The sequence below is a fragment of the Pithys albifrons genome, chromosome 19 (assembly GCF_047495875.1).
Source record: "Pithys albifrons albifrons isolate INPA30051 chromosome 19, PitAlb_v1, whole genome shotgun sequence".
In the NCBI taxonomy this organism is placed as follows: Eukaryota; Metazoa; Chordata; class Aves; order Passeriformes; family Thamnophilidae; genus Pithys; species Pithys albifrons.
Window position 1 is genome coordinate 4,176,069 of NC_092476.1, and position 18,207 is coordinate 4,194,275.

General features: G+C 55.0%; 2 protein-coding genes across 5 annotated transcripts; both read right to left on the bottom strand.

Moving 5' to 3' along the window:
- Window positions 1–110: 110 nt before the first annotated feature.
- PCYT2 (phosphate cytidylyltransferase 2, ethanolamine) lies at window positions 111–10,803 on the bottom strand. 2 transcript variants are annotated; one of them, XM_071573884.1, is made up of 13 exons: window positions 10,651–10,803; window positions 10,186–10,274; window positions 9,244–9,405; window positions 7,355–7,421; window positions 6,783–6,867; window positions 5,697–5,741; window positions 4,324–4,462; window positions 3,624–3,706; window positions 3,370–3,447; window positions 2,740–2,805; window positions 2,418–2,483; window positions 1,926–2,014; window positions 111–1,266 (listed from the first exon to the last, which is right to left on the bottom strand). In XM_071573884.1, exons 1-13 carry the CDS (start codon window positions 10,734–10,736, stop codon window positions 1,179–1,181), a joined length of 1,143 nt encoding a protein of 380 aa, XP_071429985.1. In that variant the 5' UTR covers window positions 10,737–10,803; the 3' UTR covers window positions 111–1,178. The 2 variants fall into 2 exon arrangements, with proteins under 2 accessions (XP_071429985.1, XP_071429984.1); XM_071573883.1 differs by lacking the exon at window positions 5,697–5,741 and having other exon boundaries at window positions 10,651–10,789.
- On the bottom strand, window positions 10,793–18,156 carry SIRT7 (sirtuin 7). Of its 3 annotated transcripts, XM_071573879.1 has the most exons (10): window positions 14,711–18,156; window positions 14,500–14,637; window positions 13,973–14,077; window positions 13,020–13,090; window positions 12,844–12,916; window positions 12,301–12,399; window positions 11,634–11,870; window positions 11,310–11,390; window positions 11,072–11,178; window positions 10,793–10,985 (listed from the first exon to the last, which is right to left on the bottom strand). In XM_071573879.1, exons 1-10 carry the CDS (start codon window positions 16,250–16,252, stop codon window positions 10,793–10,795), a joined length of 2,646 nt encoding a protein of 881 aa, XP_071429980.1. In that variant the 5' UTR covers window positions 16,253–18,156. The 3 variants fall into 3 exon arrangements, with proteins under 3 accessions (XP_071429980.1, XP_071429982.1, XP_071429983.1); XM_071573881.1 differs by lacking the exons at window positions 10,793–10,985; window positions 11,072–11,178 and adding an exon at window positions 11,475–11,548; XM_071573882.1 differs by lacking the exons at window positions 10,793–10,985; window positions 11,072–11,178 and having other exon boundaries at window positions 11,361–11,548.
- Window positions 18,157–18,207: the final 51 nt, after the last annotated feature.

Genomic DNA, 18,207 nt, shown 5'->3' on the forward strand with positions numbered 1-18,207 from the left:
AGAGCTGCTCCAGGGGCAAGGAGCTGCTGTGCCCAGCATGGTGGGGTCCCAGCACATGTTCCCTGTACCCCCTTTCTGCTACCTGGGCTTGAGATCCAAAGAGACCTAAGCACAACTCTTCAACATTTTATTAATGATCAGCAATAAAAGTTTACAACAGCAAAGACACCAGACCGGGCCTGGAAGGACTGTCTGGCACAGTGCAGGGAGCAGCTCAGGACACCCACCACAGCACCCTGGAATGTAAGAGGCAGAAGGGGCTCAGCACAGTATCCATCCTCCTCCTCCTCAGCCCCTGACATACTGCACATCAGCCCTCAGAAAACAGCTCTGAAACTTCACCCTCAGGTGACCTGTTGGCCACAAGGTGGACTCTGGCAGCAGCAACAAGGAGGCTCTGAGCACAGTCCACACAAGGCACCAGTTCCTGCTGTCTCACAAAAGCCTTTGGGAGAAGCCCCCAGGGTTCCCATGCCTTATGTGGAGAAATGCCTGGGTGGAGGGTCCCTGCACCATGTGCCCCCTCAGCACCTGCCACCTCCTGCCTGTCACTGGAACAGCAAATCATTTGCCTTTATCCAGCTCAGTCCAGAGTAGCTCTGGGTCTCTGCAGGGGCAGGGGCTGAGGAGAGGCAGCACAGCAGACCCCAGGGCCTGGCAGCACCTCCAGCAGCCAGCACTGACAGCCTCGGGTCTCCATGCAAGGCTGCAGGAGAAACTGGAGGGGCCATGTCCCCCAGCCCGAGGCCACTCTGTTTGTCAAGCTGCCCCCAGCACTGCTCCAGGGGCTTCTCTGGAACACAGACCCTGGTCAGGAAACCCATGTCTGGGGCCTGGGCAGCCTCTCCACTTCCCTCCTACTAAGAGCCAGAAATGGCAGAAGGTAAAAGCACATCAACATGTTAAAACATTAGTTATAATTAAAACCAATTTTTTTGTCAAATCTCCTCCGGGGAGGGGACAGAGGCTGATTAACAGAGATAAAACTAGGCAGCGGGATCCTGACTCATTATGTCTGCATAATTAGTGCAGAAGGAGCTAGGACAGCAGAGGGTAGGACAGCATATCCTGCGTGGGGCAGCACTGCCCCCCTTCAGGCATCCCTTCCCCAAGAGCTGTTGCTCCCACAGAGGGTAAGGCTGCTGCAGCTCTTGTGGCCCACACATCCACTGTGCAGCCTACTGCTTCTCCTCCAGCCTCCTCATGGCCTCCAGCACAGCCAGCTCTTTCGCTTCCTTCTTCTGGTTCCGAGCTTCAAACTCCAGCCTGCATCAATCACACAACACCATGAGATTCTCATCCACCCATATCTCTTGTAGAAAAAAGCACCTGGAGCAGGAGATCACTGCCTTTCCCTACACTGCTCTGTTCTGAGAGCACCTCAGAATCCCTGCTGGGCCCCCAAATGCTTCCTCAGCCTCTCCCAGAGCTTCCCCTGGCTGTTGTCATGACTGCCGTCCTGGGCTCCCACACTACTTATTTCTCCCTCTGTGGAAGAAGTTACTATTGTGATCTTGGGCTGTCCTGGGACAGATCACATAGTGCAGTAACACCAAAATCAAATTTACCGCTGATCCAACCCCAAGGTTGCTAGAAGTGAAGGGCTCAGGCTTAAAAGAGCAAAGCTCTGAAAGAAGTAACATGCTCTTCCCCCCAGAATACAGCAAAGAAATTTATAATTAATTAAAAAAACAAACCCCATGCCTTTCAGCGTGTTCTGACACAGCAAAGTTCAGCAGTTCCTTTCCCTGTGCAGACTGGTACATCCACACTTACAGCCTGCCCAAGCTATGGAAGAGGAAGGACCAGTTTGCTGACTGTGCCTTTGGATAACCCCTTCTCTCCCTGTTTGATCCCATTTGTCAATCCACAGACTCTATGGTCAGGACAGCATGTGACAGAACTGGGAGGTGAAAACGTCCAACCTGTTCTTGATGATTCTTTGCACAATTAGATCTGTGGTGAGATTGCTGCCACTGTCCACCAGCTGGAAAATGCCGCGTCGCTTCGGTTCCTGTGGAAACACACAGACCTCAGGATGCAGCTCAGCAGTGACAGCTGAGCTGTGGCACGTCCTGCAGCCAGCCAGGCAGGATGCACAGTGACCTCAGGGGCAGAACCAGCATGTACATGGGAGCTGCTCAGGTTGGGCACAAGGAAAACTATGAAGGATTTCTCACCCTACCATGAAAGCATCAGAAACAGGCAGAGCAAACCAGTGCCAGTAAGAGTGGAGCTGTTGGGAATGATTTACAGTCTCTGCTCCAAATAGCTGCCCTCCAGGGTGGATAGGAAACAGCATCATCTGCCAAGGCCCTGCCCAGGCAGCATCCTCTGCAATACACCTTCTCAGCCCAGGAACACAACCAGAGTCAGGCTGTGTCTACCAAACGCTGACAAAGCAGCTGCCACCTTACCTCGTACGGATCAGAACCATCCTTGTCTGGCACCACCTCAGTCATCCCATGACACACAAGTGTTACCTGAAGGAGGACATGAAGCTGCTCATGAGACCCAAAAGATGACAGGGATGTTCCCTTGTCACTGCTCCCACTAAGGACAGCAAGGAGACCAGCAAAACCACTCTCATGCACCAGCCTGGCAGTGCCTCTGGAGCTCCCTGTAACCCACTGAGCAGGACACCTCCCTCTCACACCCCTGTGATATCCTGCACCACTTCACCTCCCCAAGCCCATCACACACCAGTATCTTCATGTCCACCTGTGTGCAAGGACTCACCCTGAAGTGATCCAACAGATCGGCAGTGACAGCATAGGGAGCTCCAATCACCACCTCCGAGACATACTAGAAAAGCAACCAGGTAGAGTTCAGATTTGAAAAAAACCCCCAATCAATCAAAAAAACAACCCCAAGCCAGAGGCCACCTGTGTCCTAACAAGACCTGAGCAGGTCATCTGGCTAAAGAATCAGGAACTCAAGTAAAGGAACAGGGAAGTAGGTTCACCAGCCACTGCTTGTCACACAGCAGCTTTTTTGTTCCCCTAAAAAACATCCCTTCTATGCCTATAGAGCAAATCCAATAAGTTAATTGCTCTGGGGCTACCCACAGTTCCGACTTAGGAATTTTCTCCCCTGCTGCAGGGAGAGCAGAGTGTTCTGCCAGCACACCTGCTGCATGGAGCCACACAGCCCCTGCTGTGATAGCTCACGAGCTCAGGTCAGCCAGGATGGCACAGGAGCCCAGCAGAGCCTTCCAAGAGCTCATCGGCACCTCTGGCAGCCTCAAGTGATCTGTGTTGCCTTTGCCTTCTCAGTGCACACCAAGGAACTCATGTGAGATCACTGGGCACAGGTGAACACCACCGAGCTCCAGGGAATTTCTGCAACAGTGCAGAGGCACCCACTCACCCTGCAGGCCAGGACACTGAGGGTTCGCTCATGGATGTTCATGATGGGATAGTTCTTCCCTTTGTAGCGATTCACCTCCTATGGCAAAGGACCAGGCACAGTCAGAAGACAGACAGAGCAACCCCTTTCACTCTCTCCCAGAATGAAATTCCTGTATTGGCAAATACATCCCTGTCCTGTCTCCCGGAGCACAGCCTGCCTGGTTCAGGGAACAGGGCCAAGCTGCTCTGCCTTTGGACAGGTTCTACACGGACCTGATCGAAGTGCAGCCCAGCAATGATGTAGGGTTTCTCCGCCAGCTGGTGAACCTTCTCCAGGAAATCTACATGCCCAACATCTGCAGATCTGTTAAAGGAATTGAAGCTCACATGGAAAGTAAGGAAAAGAAGGCAGAAACAGTCACTGTAAAATGACAGTTGGAGAGAGGAATCCCAAGGAGTTAACTCTTGCACTACTCATTGCCTGTGTCCTAAGAACAGTTGCTGCCTCCATCGTCAGGCTCCACAGATTTGGGCAAAAGCCAGAGATCATCTCAGCTCCACCTTACATAGTCTCAGCTTTGCCTTTGTCCAGAATTTTGACCTGTTCCAGATGTTCTGGCACAAAGCCTCAAAGCCTGTGCCAGGGACAAAGCATCGGCTCCAGATGCCCTGTTGCAGTGCCTTGGTCTCTGGCAGCCAGTCCTCACTGCAATCACTAGAGCATGGAGAGTATCCAACTGCCTTCCTGAAATCCTCCAATAGCCACAGATCTCTCCAGAGAAGAGCTGTATAACTCCTTTCTCAGCATCCTGTGACTAAGAAGCTGCCAGGAAGAATTAACTCCTGCTTCCTCCCTCACATATAGCTACAGAAAAGTAAAAAAAAATAAAGAGGCAAATATCCAGTCAGGTACCTCCTAACATGAAAATGTCAAAGACAGACCAGTGCTGCAACAAAACAGAGTCAAGGATACGGAACAGGTCAAAAGCTCCAGCCACATAGATGATGGTGTCTCCTGGCTGTGGCTCCTTCCCTGATGCAAACTGGATGATCTTCTGAGATGTCTGCAGGAACTGTGAGACCCCAGTCCAGGGACTGTGACCTTTGGGCCCCTATGGAAACACACACCAGACATGGTTTCTTTTTGGGCTCTGTGAAGGGGCTTGGACAACTCAGAGCACAACACCAGGCAATCTGCTCGCCTGAATTTTCTGGCAATTGTCAGAACTCCCAGCAGCTTGGACTTTCTACATTCCTACCAAATATTTAGGCAATCTCAAAAAAGCCTTTTATGCTCTGTCTAAATCATCCCCTCAGCAGCCAGCTAAAGGAGATGCCAAGAAGAAAGCTCAGGAAGGAGGAAGGCAACAGGGCAGGCTCCCATTTTCAGGAGAGGCAAAGCATGCTCAGGAAACCACAGGATACCTACCTACACTCTGCCAAGCCTCAGGACACCTGTCTGGCCAGACTGGGAGGGGATCACCTCAGCTCCAAGGATAGAGCTCAGTCTCCACCACATGGCAGTTGTACAAACAGCCACCAGGTCACCCTTTCTGCTTCCCCAAATCTACTCCACAGGACTTGGCAGGACACAGATACTGCAGCCAAGGCCAGGGCAGACCATGCAAAGGGCAGCATGCAGACAGCTCAGCTCTCAGGGTCATGCAGGGTACCCAGTGCCCTGATCCTTTCTCCCCAGATCCAAGCCCCAGGAAACAGCCATGCTGGAGCAACACGCCCCATACCACTTGCTCAAAGAACCCAATGTGGTGGCAAACTAAGGATGGCTCAGCCAGGCCAGCAAACCCCCTGTGAGTAAAAAGACTGGCTCAAGCTGCAAGTGCAGCTCATTAACCAGGGACAATCCAGCTCCCAGGGAAATAAACAGGGCTGATGGCTCTTTGAAGGCAATGTGAGCCGAGCCCCGGCCCCTGGAGCTCTGCAGCACAGCGTGACCACGCGCCCGCTGCGCCAACGCGCCCAGACCCACGGCAACACCTCCAAAACAACACAAGCACTGGAAGGAGCATCCGCAGAGGCAGTCCCTGGGCTGGAATCATGGGCACATGGGTCCCAGGGGAAGCGGCAGGAAGGAATTTACAAGCAAGGAAGGGACCCAGCATAGGCTCACTGGGCCCTGCTGAAGGACAGCTCATGTGCTGCCCTGTGCCACACCTGCTCATGGCACCTGCTGCAGGCTCTGCCCTGCAGGGGCAGCAGACATCCACCAAGACATTACTGCTACACGTAGGGGAACAAACAAGCCTGCAATAGGCCAGAAAGCACATTGGGAATCCTTCTCAGGCAGGACAATAACCAGACGTCCACGACCAAAACTCACATTACCTTCCCAAAGTTGTCAGTGTGCTTCCGATAGTCTAGGTCCTCATCCTGAAGGGAGATAAAGAGTCAAAATATTTAAGCACTTGCACAGCTCATCCAACCAAGATACACTTGTGTGGGGGAAGGCCAGGTTCAAACTGCACAATGTGGATCCATGGCACTGAATGCTGACAAACAGGTTAATACCTAAACCAGAGCTGTGTCTCAGCATGAGTCAGAGGAAACGTGTCCCTGTCTGATCCCAGCCTGGTATCACCAGCAAAGGTGGTTCTTGCCCAGCCTGCAGCCCCAACATTGCTGCACACCTCCCTCAGCCAGGAGAGCCTCTGACAGGACAGCATCCCTCCTCCTGCCAAAGACCCTCACAAGAGCCAGGCTCAGGTCTTTGCAGCAGCCAGCAGCACTAGACAGATCTTGGTGCAAACTCACATGTTACAGCTAAGCCAATCTAACAGCTCAGCACACCCAAACATCTCTCTCTGCCCCTGAACTCTCCTGTGAGTCCCTCATCTTGTTCCTGCAGTATCCAGGTGACTCCATTCATGGATTGCTTCATTACTCAGTAAATTCAACTCATTAACCAACATAAAACCACTTCCTTTACTTTCCCCTGCTTAGGTCAGCTCCTAACCAGAGGGTGAGCTGAGACTCAAGGAAGGTCTGATCAGACCAGAGACAGCAGAAGGCAGAAGGATGAAGCTCAGTGGGAAGGGAGAGGAGTTTCCAACTCTGGCAGCCCTGGGCTGACAGATCAGTGTGCCTGCACTGTCCTGTTTCATGCTGGGAGAAGCTGTGGGCTGGCCTGCAGTTCCTCTCACGTTCCCAAAGCCCACACTGATCACGAGGCCACATAGCCTTTATCCTGCCACACCTTCCCAAAGCAGCACATGCTGAGATCACACTGTGATCTCAGACAGGCTTAAGCAAACATAAGCAGGTTGTTTTGCTGCCACTGCCCATAATCAGCTTGCCCATTCTCCATGCACCCAGGAGCCAGGCCCAGGAGCTCTATCACCGTTCAGGACAGCAAAAGGGAAGAGCTGGCACGTGCCCTGGACTCCACCTCCCACCCAAAGCCCTCTTACTCACTATGTTGCTGTGGTGAGCTTTAGTCATGAGCAGCATGCGGCCAACAAGGTCGGTGGTGGACACACCTTGGGTGCGTTTGCATTCCCTGGGGAAGACAAGCCAAAGATGAAGCAGAAGCCACGGGAGTGTATGCTCCTGTCTTCCCAGCATTAGCACAGGAACACCTGTGACACCTGTTAAATCCAAACCAGGGGCCATCCTCAGAAAGCCTTCCTTCTCCCTGCTTCCAGTATCAAGTACAGCATTCATTTGCTGAGCCTCTGCACCATCCTCATGCCATGGCAACTGCTCATGTGAGGAACACTTCCCTTGGCCACACTTCCCAATGGAACCAGCTCCTGCTGGGGCTTCAAATCCAGAACCAGAATCTGCCAGGAACTGCCCCTCAGGCAGGGCTGTCTGCCCCGCTTCCCTGAAGCCAAAATGCCGGGAGCAACTGAAGCTCTGACACACGTATAGCCAAATTCAGGTGTGACCTGGACAGCTGTGTTTCATCTGACTTCCCTCCAGGGCAGGAAATCCCAGAAAACTCTGCCCAAACAAGCATAAGAAGGTAAGCAGCGAAAGGTCACCTGTATCGCCCTGCTGTCTTCACTTCCTCATAGGTGTCCTTGCCATCAATAGTTAAGGTGATGTCATCTGTAGAGAGAGAAAAGACTCAGAACTGTGCCCCACCCCTCCTCCACAAAAGCTGCAGCTGAGCAGGTTCCATGTGCAAGCCAGACTAGAACTCTGCAATCCAAATCCCTGTGTATACATGAGGAACCCGACCTGTGCCCCACAGAAACACCAGGGCTTTGTAAGACTGCTGTGTCTCTGGAGACACAGAGATTCCTGCGTGTTAGATGCCATTACCCATCTGGCCCACTGCTTTTGAGAGTCCAGAAAAGCTGAGCCAGGTGCCCTTGCACTGATCCAGCAGCAGGCACAGCTGATTACTGTCTGAATGATAATAAACATGCAGCACCCGTCTCAGTGCTAAAAAGCACCTTTTAGCTCCTCTAGGAATAGTTTTAACCATTAGTTCATGTTACAAGTTTTCACTCAACAAAACACTCATCCAATTGAAAATTCTTCCCCTTAATGATGGTACTTTCAGTGACATCCAGTGACCCTTTCACAGAGGTAATTCCAATTCATCTCTGGCATACGGCTCCCAACTCCCTCTGCACAAACAGCTCTCACCTACTTTGGTGATGGTACAAAACCTTCACAAGTGAAAGCTAAGCTGGCTTCCCTTTGCCAAACCAGCTGGAGGGCAGAGCAGGCACTGGCAGCCCATGAGTGCTCCCACACAGTCAGGTGGCTCGGTCCTGCTCAGTTCTAAAAGCCAAACACCCTCCCCTCAGGTCACAGAGACAGGAGGGAACACACTGCCAGCACAGCTCTGAGTGCCAGCAGGGAGGCACAAACAGTGGGGTTGCTGCCAACTTCCCAGGTAAAATCACCTATTTCCAAACTTAGTTTTTGCACAAACACAACCTGGCAAAACTGCAGCAGCAAGGTATTGCTCAGGGGGAAACACAGAATGATCTGGCAGAGAAGGTGAACGAGGGCAGCTGCAGCAGAGACCACAAGCACTCCTCCACTGCCACAGACCCTCACTAAGCCCTGTAAGAGGTCATGTACCCCAAACACATTCAGGGCAGGCAATGACGTTAATGAGGAATTTTATAGCCACCCCATCCACGTGAAAAAGCATATCTATCTTGTAAAGATTAAGGATTTATTTACATTTAATGAAACACTTAGCTTATCAATAGCAGGTGGCTGGGATCAGATGAGAGATACACGAAATGAGTGCAAAGACTACTCCTGGTCAAACTAACAAAATTCCTTCAGAGGGGCAAGGAGGAGGGGCTGAGGCTGAACGAGCTTCAGCAGCACCCCAGGAAGGGACAGAGTCCCAGAGCAAGAGCGTTTCCTCAGAACACTGGTTCTCTCCAGCAACTGAACACCAAAAAGTGTTCACAGTAAGAACTAGATCTCTGGCCATACAGTCAGCTGAGCCCCTGAACAGCTTATCAGTCGGATAAAGAGAGAAGCTTTTTGACTCTGATCTCATCGCAGCATAAGTATGTATAAACATCGTATTTCTGCATGCTTACCTTTTTCAGTGTTTTTCACATTTAAATTTTGTAAATTACTTCCATCTCCACACAAATTTCTACTGGTGCTAAGGGCAATCTCAGGATAATTGTCAAACAACACATTTCACTTTGGTAAGTGAAAGGGCTGGTTAAAACCAAGGGCTCTGGCCACTCTCAAGATGCTGAGCCCACCAACACGTTTCTCCAGACCACCAGCCCAGGAGCAGCTGTGCAGTTGTTGGGAAGGCAGAGCTCTGCACACACAGGTACCAGCACTGGCCAGGATGTTGCTCAGTCCACAGCAAAGTACCCTGAACCCGCAGCCTCCACGGGCCCTGGCAAGCACAGCCACTGCCTGAGGCACCACTCACCCCCATGCACACAGAAGTCACAGCTGTACTTGTCCAGAGTTTCCAGCGTGGTCACATAGGGAGCTCCAGGAGCAATCTCATCCACCCACTTGATGGCTTGCACCATTTTGTACCTCTCCTCCTGTGTAAAGACGGGAGGGCCCTTGTGCTTGGCAATCTCCTCTGGAGGAGAAACAAAAATCCAGTTAAAATCCAGATAGAATTATGTCCTGCAGCTACAGAGACTCTCAGCCACAGCAGCCTCACTCATTCCATGGGCTTCACTGCAGGGTTATCCTCAGCTTGGGATCCATCTGTAATGAAGGAAGCCCCAGATAGATTAGATTTTGATTCAGTTGCATTTCCTAAGCATGTAACAAGGGCCCTGGAATTTACTTGGAGGTCAAAAGGTCTTAGTGCTTCCCAGTACCCAAATACTTCTTCTTGAGGGGATGAGCTGGGCACCCTTGCATCTCCCCAAGGGAAATCCCCTTCTTAAACAATAGCTTCATACTATGCTTGGCTCATGCTAGAAATTCTGCATCCATAAACCCATCTAAGGTACATCTGCACATGCAAGAACTTGTTCCTATCACTTAATTCCACACAGGCTTGAAATTACTTTTTTCCACACAGCAACTTGTTTTGAAACATCAGTTCTGCAGCTCATACCAGCCAAACCAGACTGATTTTCAACTGGTTCAAGTGATTTTACAGCACAGAATACAGATCACCCCTCAGAGACTGCAAGCTCTGACCCGCCTAACCCTCACTCTGAATGCATGACGGGGGTAACTCCACTCCCTCATCCAGGGAAGGGACATTTTTCTCCTGGACGCTGCTGCTACTGGAACAGGTGCAGGAAGAAACCTGAGCATATCAGGAGCTCTCGGTTCTCTCAGGGCTAACGTTGCTGGGTGATTCAAAGGCCTGCACGAGGTGAAACCTGGGAAAACATCTTACCATCCGTATGGACCCCAACGATCAGGTAATCGCCCATGGCCCGTGCCTGGCGTAGCTGGTTCGAGTGGCCATAGTGCACCATGTCATAGCTGGAACGAGAAGGGCCGGGTGAGCCCAAGCACACCGGAATGCCCTTCGCTGGGATCGGGGGGGCAGCCTGCCCTGGGGCTGAAGGTCTCTCTGCTGCCGGGCAGGGCTGTGCCGGTACAGCCCGGTCACCGGGTCACGCTCCTTCCCTTCGCGGTGAGCCGGCCCCAGTGCTGCGGGGTCCGGGCCCCCCAGCCCGGACCGACCGGCCCGGCCCCACCGAGGCCCCCGCGCCCGACGGCGCTCCCGACCGGTCCCGTTCGCTGCCGCTCGCCCAGCCCCGGCCCCGATAAGAGAGCAGCAGGACGCACCAGCGCAGCCAACACGGTTTATTTCCACGGCTCCGCCACAGCGCCGGGCCCCGCCCGCCCCACTCACCATCCGTCGCACCAGACGCGCACGGGCCGGTGTCCGCCGCCGCCCGCCGCGGCCCCGCCGCCGCCCGCCGCCCCGTTGCGCAGCATGGCCGCGCTGTCACCGGCGGCCCCGGCACCGGCGGCCCCGCCCCGCCCCGCCCGCCTCAGCGGCCCTTCCTGCGCCGGCCGCCCTTGGCGCAGCCGCGGCCGAGCCAGCCCCCGGCGCGCCCGCCCGCCGCCTCCGCCCGCTCCCTGGGCTGCTCCCGCGGCTCCTCCACCGTCACCGGCTTCCGCGAGTGCGTGCCTTCCTCCCCGGGCCGCAGCGGCTCCGCCAGCGCAAAGATGGGGTCCCGCGCCCTGCGGACGGACGGACAGAAGCGCTGTAGGCGCTGCCGGCGGCCCCGGGCCGGGAGCTCCCGCCGCGCAGGGCCCGGGCCGCTCACCGGTCGTAGCGGGGGATCTCCAGCCCGAGCTCCGCCATCAGCAGCCGCATCACGTCGTCACAGCGGCCGTGCAGCTTCAGGGCGGCCAGGTCGTCCTTCGGGGTCCACTGTAGGCACAGCAGAGCGGGCTGCAGGCGGGTCCCCGCGGGGGCTCCTGCCCGGGGCCAGGCAGCGGCTCCGCCTCCCACGGCCACAGCCCCGGGGCCTGTTAAACCCAGCGCCAAGGGCTCTCTCTCACCTGCAGGTTCACGATATACAGCTTGGGCCGGCGCTGGGGGGGCTTGCTCATGCACCAGAGCCGTGGATATTTTTTCAAAACCTGCCACAAAGCAGAGACGATCAGCACAGCCACAGGCACATGCGACTGTGAACCGTATCAGTGAGAGGAAAAGGAATGTATTACCAGGAGGGGAAAGAGGGAGGAAGAGAGACTATCACAGATGGTGGGCGAATCCTGACACCAGAGTTTACAGTTGTCTGTTTGGGAGGAGACTGCTCAGCACCAAGGTGTTTCACCAAGAGGGAATGCTGCTAACAATCTTCACCGAGTCTCTAAAGTTACCTTTAAGCTGGAACCCAGACAAAGAATCACATCTGCTTTGCTTGCAGCTTCTGTTGCTGCTTCCCAGTTCAGGGGCTGTCTCAATGTCCCCTTCTCCCCAAAGTGGACGATTGTATCTCTCAACTGTGCCCCACACTTGTGGCACAGCCTGCCCGTGTGATGCCTGTGCAGGGCTGTGCGCTCCGTCACATCGAACACTCGCACGTACTCCCTGTTGGGTGTACACGAAGTGCAGACCTGGGGCAGGACAAAAGCAGAAAACCCATCACATCATCAGCATCCCACCACCAAGAGGCCAGGAGGCAGCCACTTCCCTCAGAAGAAAAGCATTTCTAGGGACAGCATGGTGGAAGCTGTAGATGGGATCATCAGGGATCAGATGCTAACTTGGAAAACCTCACCTAGCAAGTGGAGCCACAGGCAGCCTTTGGCTGTGTGCTGAGAAGGGCTGAGGAAGAGGAGTCAGAAGCAGAAGGCTCCAGTGAGTACAGAGAGAGTTACAGAGTTGGGTTTGGTGCTTGCTAACTAGTTCACACCAAAGCTGATGGCCTGAGAATGGGAACTGCACAGAGGCCAAGCCCTTATATTAATTCCTTCTGAGCTAGGGACAGATAAAGAGTTTACATCCTCTCCTCTTCAGTGACTTTGTCCTGCTCTGGCCACTCACCTCTATGTACATGTTCCCATGGAGCTCAGATATTGCAGCTCGGGGTAACCCGCTCCGCAGGTGCAGCCCATCACAGTTCTGAGACACCACGTGCTGCACCTTGAAGGGAACAGAATGCTGAGCTCACACAGACCCCACAGGTGTCACTCCAAGCGGGTGATGTGCTGTCCCAAATCACACCAACAGCCTGCACATCACAGCAGGACCCACAGCAGAGTGGAGAGTGGAGAACAGACCTTTGTGAAAGCTAAATGGAAAACTTCCTCCTGCTAAACAGAGCTTTTCTAGGGCTGGCTGGTTTGTGGCCAGGTCCCCAGGCCTCACCAAATACAATGTGTTAAAGGAAAGGCACCAGGGGAGAAACTGCCAGAACTGCAGCCTGGAGCTCACTAGGGAAGACTCAGACACATTTTCCTACATGGATGTGCAGCCACTTGAGTCAAAATCATGGTCAGGCAATCTCCTAAAAAGATTTTTCTTCCCTGCTGAATTTATCATTCTTAGGCAGAAGAACAAGAATGAGGTGAGGAAAAAATATCTTACCAGGTTGTGCTTGTGCAGGCAGGCAATGCTCATATGGGTGAGCGTGGGCTCTGCCTCACTCAGGTCTGTAGCCCTGACAAGCAGCAAGGGTTAAAAAAAAATTACAAAGTTGGAATTGCCATTAACATCTTCCAGGATCAGTTTTCTGCCACACATCTCAGAATTTGGGTCCTCACCTGATGCTCCTGCCCTTCTGCAGCAGTGTCCAAATGCCATTGGGGCCTCTGTAGTCCGGGATCGAAGCTGCCTGTCACCAGGAGAGAAAAGAAGGCCTGATGGGGGGGTCAGAGCTCTGGTACACAAATACAACCAACCCAGGCCCAATCAGGACAATGACAGACACTTCATCTATGCCTGCTTTTTCATTCACTCCAAGTTTTCCAGAGCAGCAGTTCTCTAATCACAGGAAAACCTTTTCATGTGTTTCCTCTCTCATTTCTCCTACCTTACAACTCTCATTTTCACCTCCAGCATTTATTTTCTCCAATTTTTTATAGAATCCCTCCATAACTCTTTTTCACCCTTGGTACTTCACATTTTCAAGAAAGAACTCCATTCTTGTGCCTTTTTTCATTTTCTTCAGACTCTGGTTTCTGGTACTGCCCACTCAGCATCTCTAGCAAACATGGGTGATAAGACCACTCAGCACCCTGCCCTGAGCCACTCCATGTCAGCAGAGACCAGAGTCTAAGAGCTCACACAACGGTGCCAGATGTCACTTTGGAAAAGGCAGAACCAGAGTTCAGCTTTCCCCGGGCTGCTGAAACCAAACGATTTTCAGACTGCTGTTTATAAGTTCCAGTAACTCCCAGTTGTCCCCACATCTCTGATAACACACAATGTTCCTGAACTAACTGGCTGGAGGTTTTACACCAAAAGTCACTGAAGGGGCTTGAGTGAGGCGTGACCAGTGTCCTCTTGCTCAGACCACGTGCACTGCACATGACAGGATCTCCTGGGCAGCAGGAACGACCCCAGGATGCAGCCTGGGCACTGTGCTGGCCATGGACTCACACAGCCTCCCGGGCTCATCCCAGATGTCTGCTCAGAGGGCATTCAGGAACCACAGAACAGTCCAGACAACCCCACCCGCTGATGGGGCTCCCTCCGGCCACTCCCCCAAACCCACCGTGCTGATCCCGGCCCCCGTGTAGATGACGAGGTGCCTGGCACTCCGCACGGCGGCCGCCAGCTCAGCCACCTTTCTGCTCAGCTCCTCGGGTTCATCACACACCTGAAAAACACACCTGAACAGGTTCACATGGTTCGGAGATCTGCTGCACCGCTGAGTCAGAAGGTACAGGGATATCCTTGGATGCTTAAAGATGGGCTTGGCCCAGGCAGGAAAAGCAACAAAGCATGCTCAGCAGTGGTTTCCAAATGAAAAGGATGTGTGCGTTTCTCACGGAGGATTACGAGAAAAAGCTTCCTGGAGAGCAGGACGTGCTGACCCACCCTCCCAGGAGACGCGCCCGCACAGCCACCAGCGACGGGCGGCCGACCGGAGACACACCGGGGCACGGCGGTGGTTCAGCTCGGCCGCACAGCTCCCCGGCAGCAGCCAGCCCGGCGGCTCCCGCCCCGCCCGGAGCGCCTCTCCGCTCCCACCGTCACCGACACCGACACGGCCCCCTCGGCCGCGCCCCGGCCGCCCACCTCCTCCTGCCGCCGCCGCAGCCGCTCGCGCCGCTTGCGGCGCCGCTCCAGCTCCCTGACGATGTCCTCGCTCTCGCTCAGCACCTGGCACTCTTCGGGGCTCCGCTCCGCCGGTGGCTTCCTCCAGATGCGGGACACCTGCCCGGTGCACACGGCTGATTTATGGCGGGGCCCGCGGCGGCGGGCCGGGCCGGGCCGGGCCGTACCGTACCTGTCTCCGCCGGTCCCGCTGCTCCTCTTGCTGCAGGATCTCGGCGCGCGCTGCTGCTTTCCGCTCGGAGCGGCTCAGGCTGCCGCCCGCCGCCATCGCCTCCGAAGCGCCTCCGCCGCCACCGGGACCGGCTCCGCCGCTTCCGCCCTGCGGCCAGAGCGGCCGTGCCGCTTCCGGCACCGCCCCCGCGCGCCGCAGCGCCCCCTGGCGCCCGGCGGCCCCCAAAGGACGCGCAGGCCGCGGATGTTGAAGCGCTTTATTGTCGCGTACAAAGGCGGCGGACACTGTACAGAATAAATAACGGCAATAACTTAGCAATAAATACCGCCTGCGCCGAGCCAGGGGCCCTCCGGGTTGTCCCCGCCGTCCGCCGGCCCCGGCTCCGGCCGGGAGCGACTGTACACAATTCACAGATACACAAACCCCGGGGGTGCGGGGCGGGGGCCCGAACGGCACCGGGAGGAGCAGAAGGAAAACACGACACCCTTCACGGCAGGAAACCAAACGGACGAGCACCTCAGGAACAAGAATTGTCACACTCCAGAACACTATACACGAGAGAGAGGTCAGCATGGCGGCTCGGGCAAAGGCAAAGGCCACTCCGCACGGGCAGCCGCGGGCAGGACGACAGACTGTCTGGACACGGCAGGAACACATCCCTGGGGCCCTGCACTGCACTGGGAACAAAAGCAAAACCACAGGGGAGCAGCGCTGGGAGCGGCCGGGGCCTCGCTGACACCCGGCCCCGCAGCCGCTCCCGCACACGGCGCGTCCCCCCAGACAGAGCGGGGCACGGCGGGCACACGGCGGGCACAGCACACAGTGGGCTGCGGGCACAGCACACAGTGGGCTGCGGGCACAGCACACAGTGGGCTGCGGGCACAGCACACAGTGGGCTGCGGGCACAGCACAGAGCGGGGCACGGCGGGCACAGCACAGAGCGGGGCACGGCGGGCACAGCACACAGCGGGCTGCGGGCACAGCACAGAGCGGGCTGCGGGCACACGGCGGGCACAGCACAGAGCGGGCTGCGGGCACAGCACAGAGCGGGCTGCGGGCACAGCACACAGTGGGCTGCGGGCACAGCACACAGTGGGCTGCGGGCACAGCACAGAGCGGGGCACGGCGGGCACACGGCGGGCACAGCACAGAGCGGGCTGCGGGCACACGGCGGGCACAGCACACAGTGGGCTGCGGGCACACGGCGGGCACAGCACAGAGCGGGGCACGGCGGGCACAGCACAGAGCGGGGCACGGCGGGCACAGCACACAGCGGGCTGCGGGCACAGCACAGAGCGGGCTGCGGGCACACGGCGGGCACAGCACACAGTGGGCTGCGGGCACACGGCGGGCACAGCACACGGCGGCGGGGCGGGGCAGGGCAGGGCAGGGCAGCAGAACCACAGCGGTCGGGCCCGGCGCAATCAGCACTGCCGCGGCCCTGTCCTGCCCCACAGCTTGGCAGCACCGCGGCAAGGACGGACACAAGGCAAGGACCGACACTCCCCGCCGCAGCGCACACGGCGGGCTCGGGGCTGCCATCGCTCCCTGCTCTGTTCACAGGGCGCTCCAGCCGTGGGACTCAGCTCCAGCCCAGCCCCACACACACCTGGGCTGCTCCTCCCAGCCCAGCTCAGGCCTCACTGTGTTCTTCTGCAATCTCAGGCTTGGTCCAGGAGGAACAGGGTTGAGACTGACAACCCAGGACTGTTTTATTCCAAAACTGTATTTTGGAAAATCTCACTTCTTCCAGGCACTGCACCCACCAGCTGCAAGACAAAGGCCATAGCCCAAAGCTGTGTGCAAGTGCTGCACAGTGCATGGCCCATGTAGTGCAGCTGAAGGGGCACGTCAAATACTTCAGCTCAGAGAAAAGAAAGTCCAGGGCTGGAAGGAGGAAGTCTAGAGGCAATGTTCTAACCTGCCTCCCATTCAGGAAGTTCACTGGGAAAAGAATCCGAAACAACTCCCTAAACTCCCTCTCAATCAGAGCAAAGCTGATCTCTTCCTCCAGCAGGAAATCCCCATCAACTACCTGTTCCTTTCCACACTGTGGCTTTTCTCAGGCCAACCTGCTCCTCAGCCTAGGGTACAGCAGTATCAGTTCAGCAACATAAGAATAATCCCCAAACCCCACCCAGTATGGCTGTACCTTCCCACAAGACTGTGGCTTCACTTCTGCCATCCTAGTCTGTCCCCTGCCCTCAGACGACCCTCGGCAGCCAAAAGATCACATGGGCTTCACTCTCATCCTATTTCTCTAAAATTCAGTTAATCAGCTCAAATCTTTGGGAAGGGGAGAAGGGGGTCAAAGTGTTTATTGAAATGGAGCCTGGCCACAAACAGCTTCTCAGCCATGTCCCAGCTGTGAGTCTGAGCACTCTCCCAACGCCCCAGGCAGAAGGTGCCCCAGTGACAATGCCACAGCCCCCTGGGAGCAATGCAGGGACACCAGGGACCAGCCAGCCCCACGCTGCACAGTGGGCAGACCTGCCCCTCTTGTTCAGGGGAGCCATGAGAGCAACACAAGTTCTGACCACAGCATCTAATTCCAGAGATAAATCTCATGAGTCTTCTCCTAAGCCTAGAGAAGTTTCCTGCATGTTACTCCTCTGCCAGCTTTGCTGCAGGAATAAAAGGGCAGCGTTTCCTTATCCAGGTAACCAAGTCACCTGGTGTCAGCTGCTCAGCAGGAGCTGCCCATGCTCCCACTGCACACCTCTGGGCAGGCATCACCACATCAGCCAGTCAGCCTGGCCTTCAAAACCAGCAGTACCTTTGCCTGCATGCCAGAATCCTTCTGGAGAATTCGGAGATTCCAACTCAATCTCTCAGTCAAGTTTAGGGAAAACCACGACAGTGTGAAATGACAGCCCACGGCACAGGCAGCAGCACAGTCTGCAGAGAGCTCCAGGAGGAGAGAACCCAGCCCAAGGGGACAGGACAGCAGCCGGCAAGGTCAAGAATAAGTCACTTTTGGTACAGTTGCAAAAAGATATCAAACAGGACTTGCCTCTTTTTTTGTCTTTTTCTAAGTTTTATAAATAAAGTCTGATAACTCTTTATAAAAACTAACCTCAGAGCCACAAACAGTTTGCGGGAGGTTCATGAGAAACTTTAAAATTATTTATTTATTAACTTTTAACTAGCAAAGTCTCCGAGAATATTTCCCCATTCATATGGTCAAATATTCTCTCCTTCTCAGGTAAAAAAGCTGACTATAAATACGCTCTCTCTTCTGTCCAATTTTAAACTTAGATAATTTAATAACTCTTAAAATGATGTTTCTCTCTTTAAATAAAGGGCTATTTAACCACATAAACTGGTTGTGTAAACCATCACACTAGAGACACTTGATACCCTCAAAACATGGGAACAACTAGTGATTTTGGTCTTGTTCAGTGCAACACATTAGGCACAAAACCGGCCTGCAGTCAACGCGGTACCATCCCTGCCTCCCTCCCTCCCTCCCCAGGGTGCTGGGCCCTGCAGGGCCC

Bases quoted from the DNA above. Each gene is read 5' to 3' on its own strand.
- PCYT2 (XM_071573884.1), bottom strand. From the start codon at position 10,736: ATGCTGCGCAACGGGGCGGCGGGCGGCGGCGGGGCCGCGGCGGGCGGC. The intron at 7,422-9,243 runs GTGAGTGGTGCC...CTCTCTCTACAG, and splicing joins TGACTTCTGTGTGCATGGGG to ATGACATCACCTTAACTATT. The intron at 3,448-3,623 runs GTCCGTGTAGAA...CCTTTGCCATAG, and splicing joins CTGGGCTGCACTTCGATCAG to GAGGTGAATCGCTACAAAGG.
- SIRT7 (XM_071573879.1), bottom strand. From the start codon at position 16,252: ATGGCAGCCCCGAGCCCGCCGTGTGCGCTGCGGCGGGGAGTGTCGGTC. The intron at 12,400-12,843 runs GTAAGATATTTT...GTTCCCTTCAAG, and splicing joins GCCTGCACAAGCACAACCTG to GTGCAGCACGTGGTGTCTCA. The intron at 10,986-11,071 runs GTGAGCGGCCCG...GTCCGTCCGCAG, and splicing joins GAGATCCCCCGCTACGACCG to GGCGCGGGACCCCATCTTTG.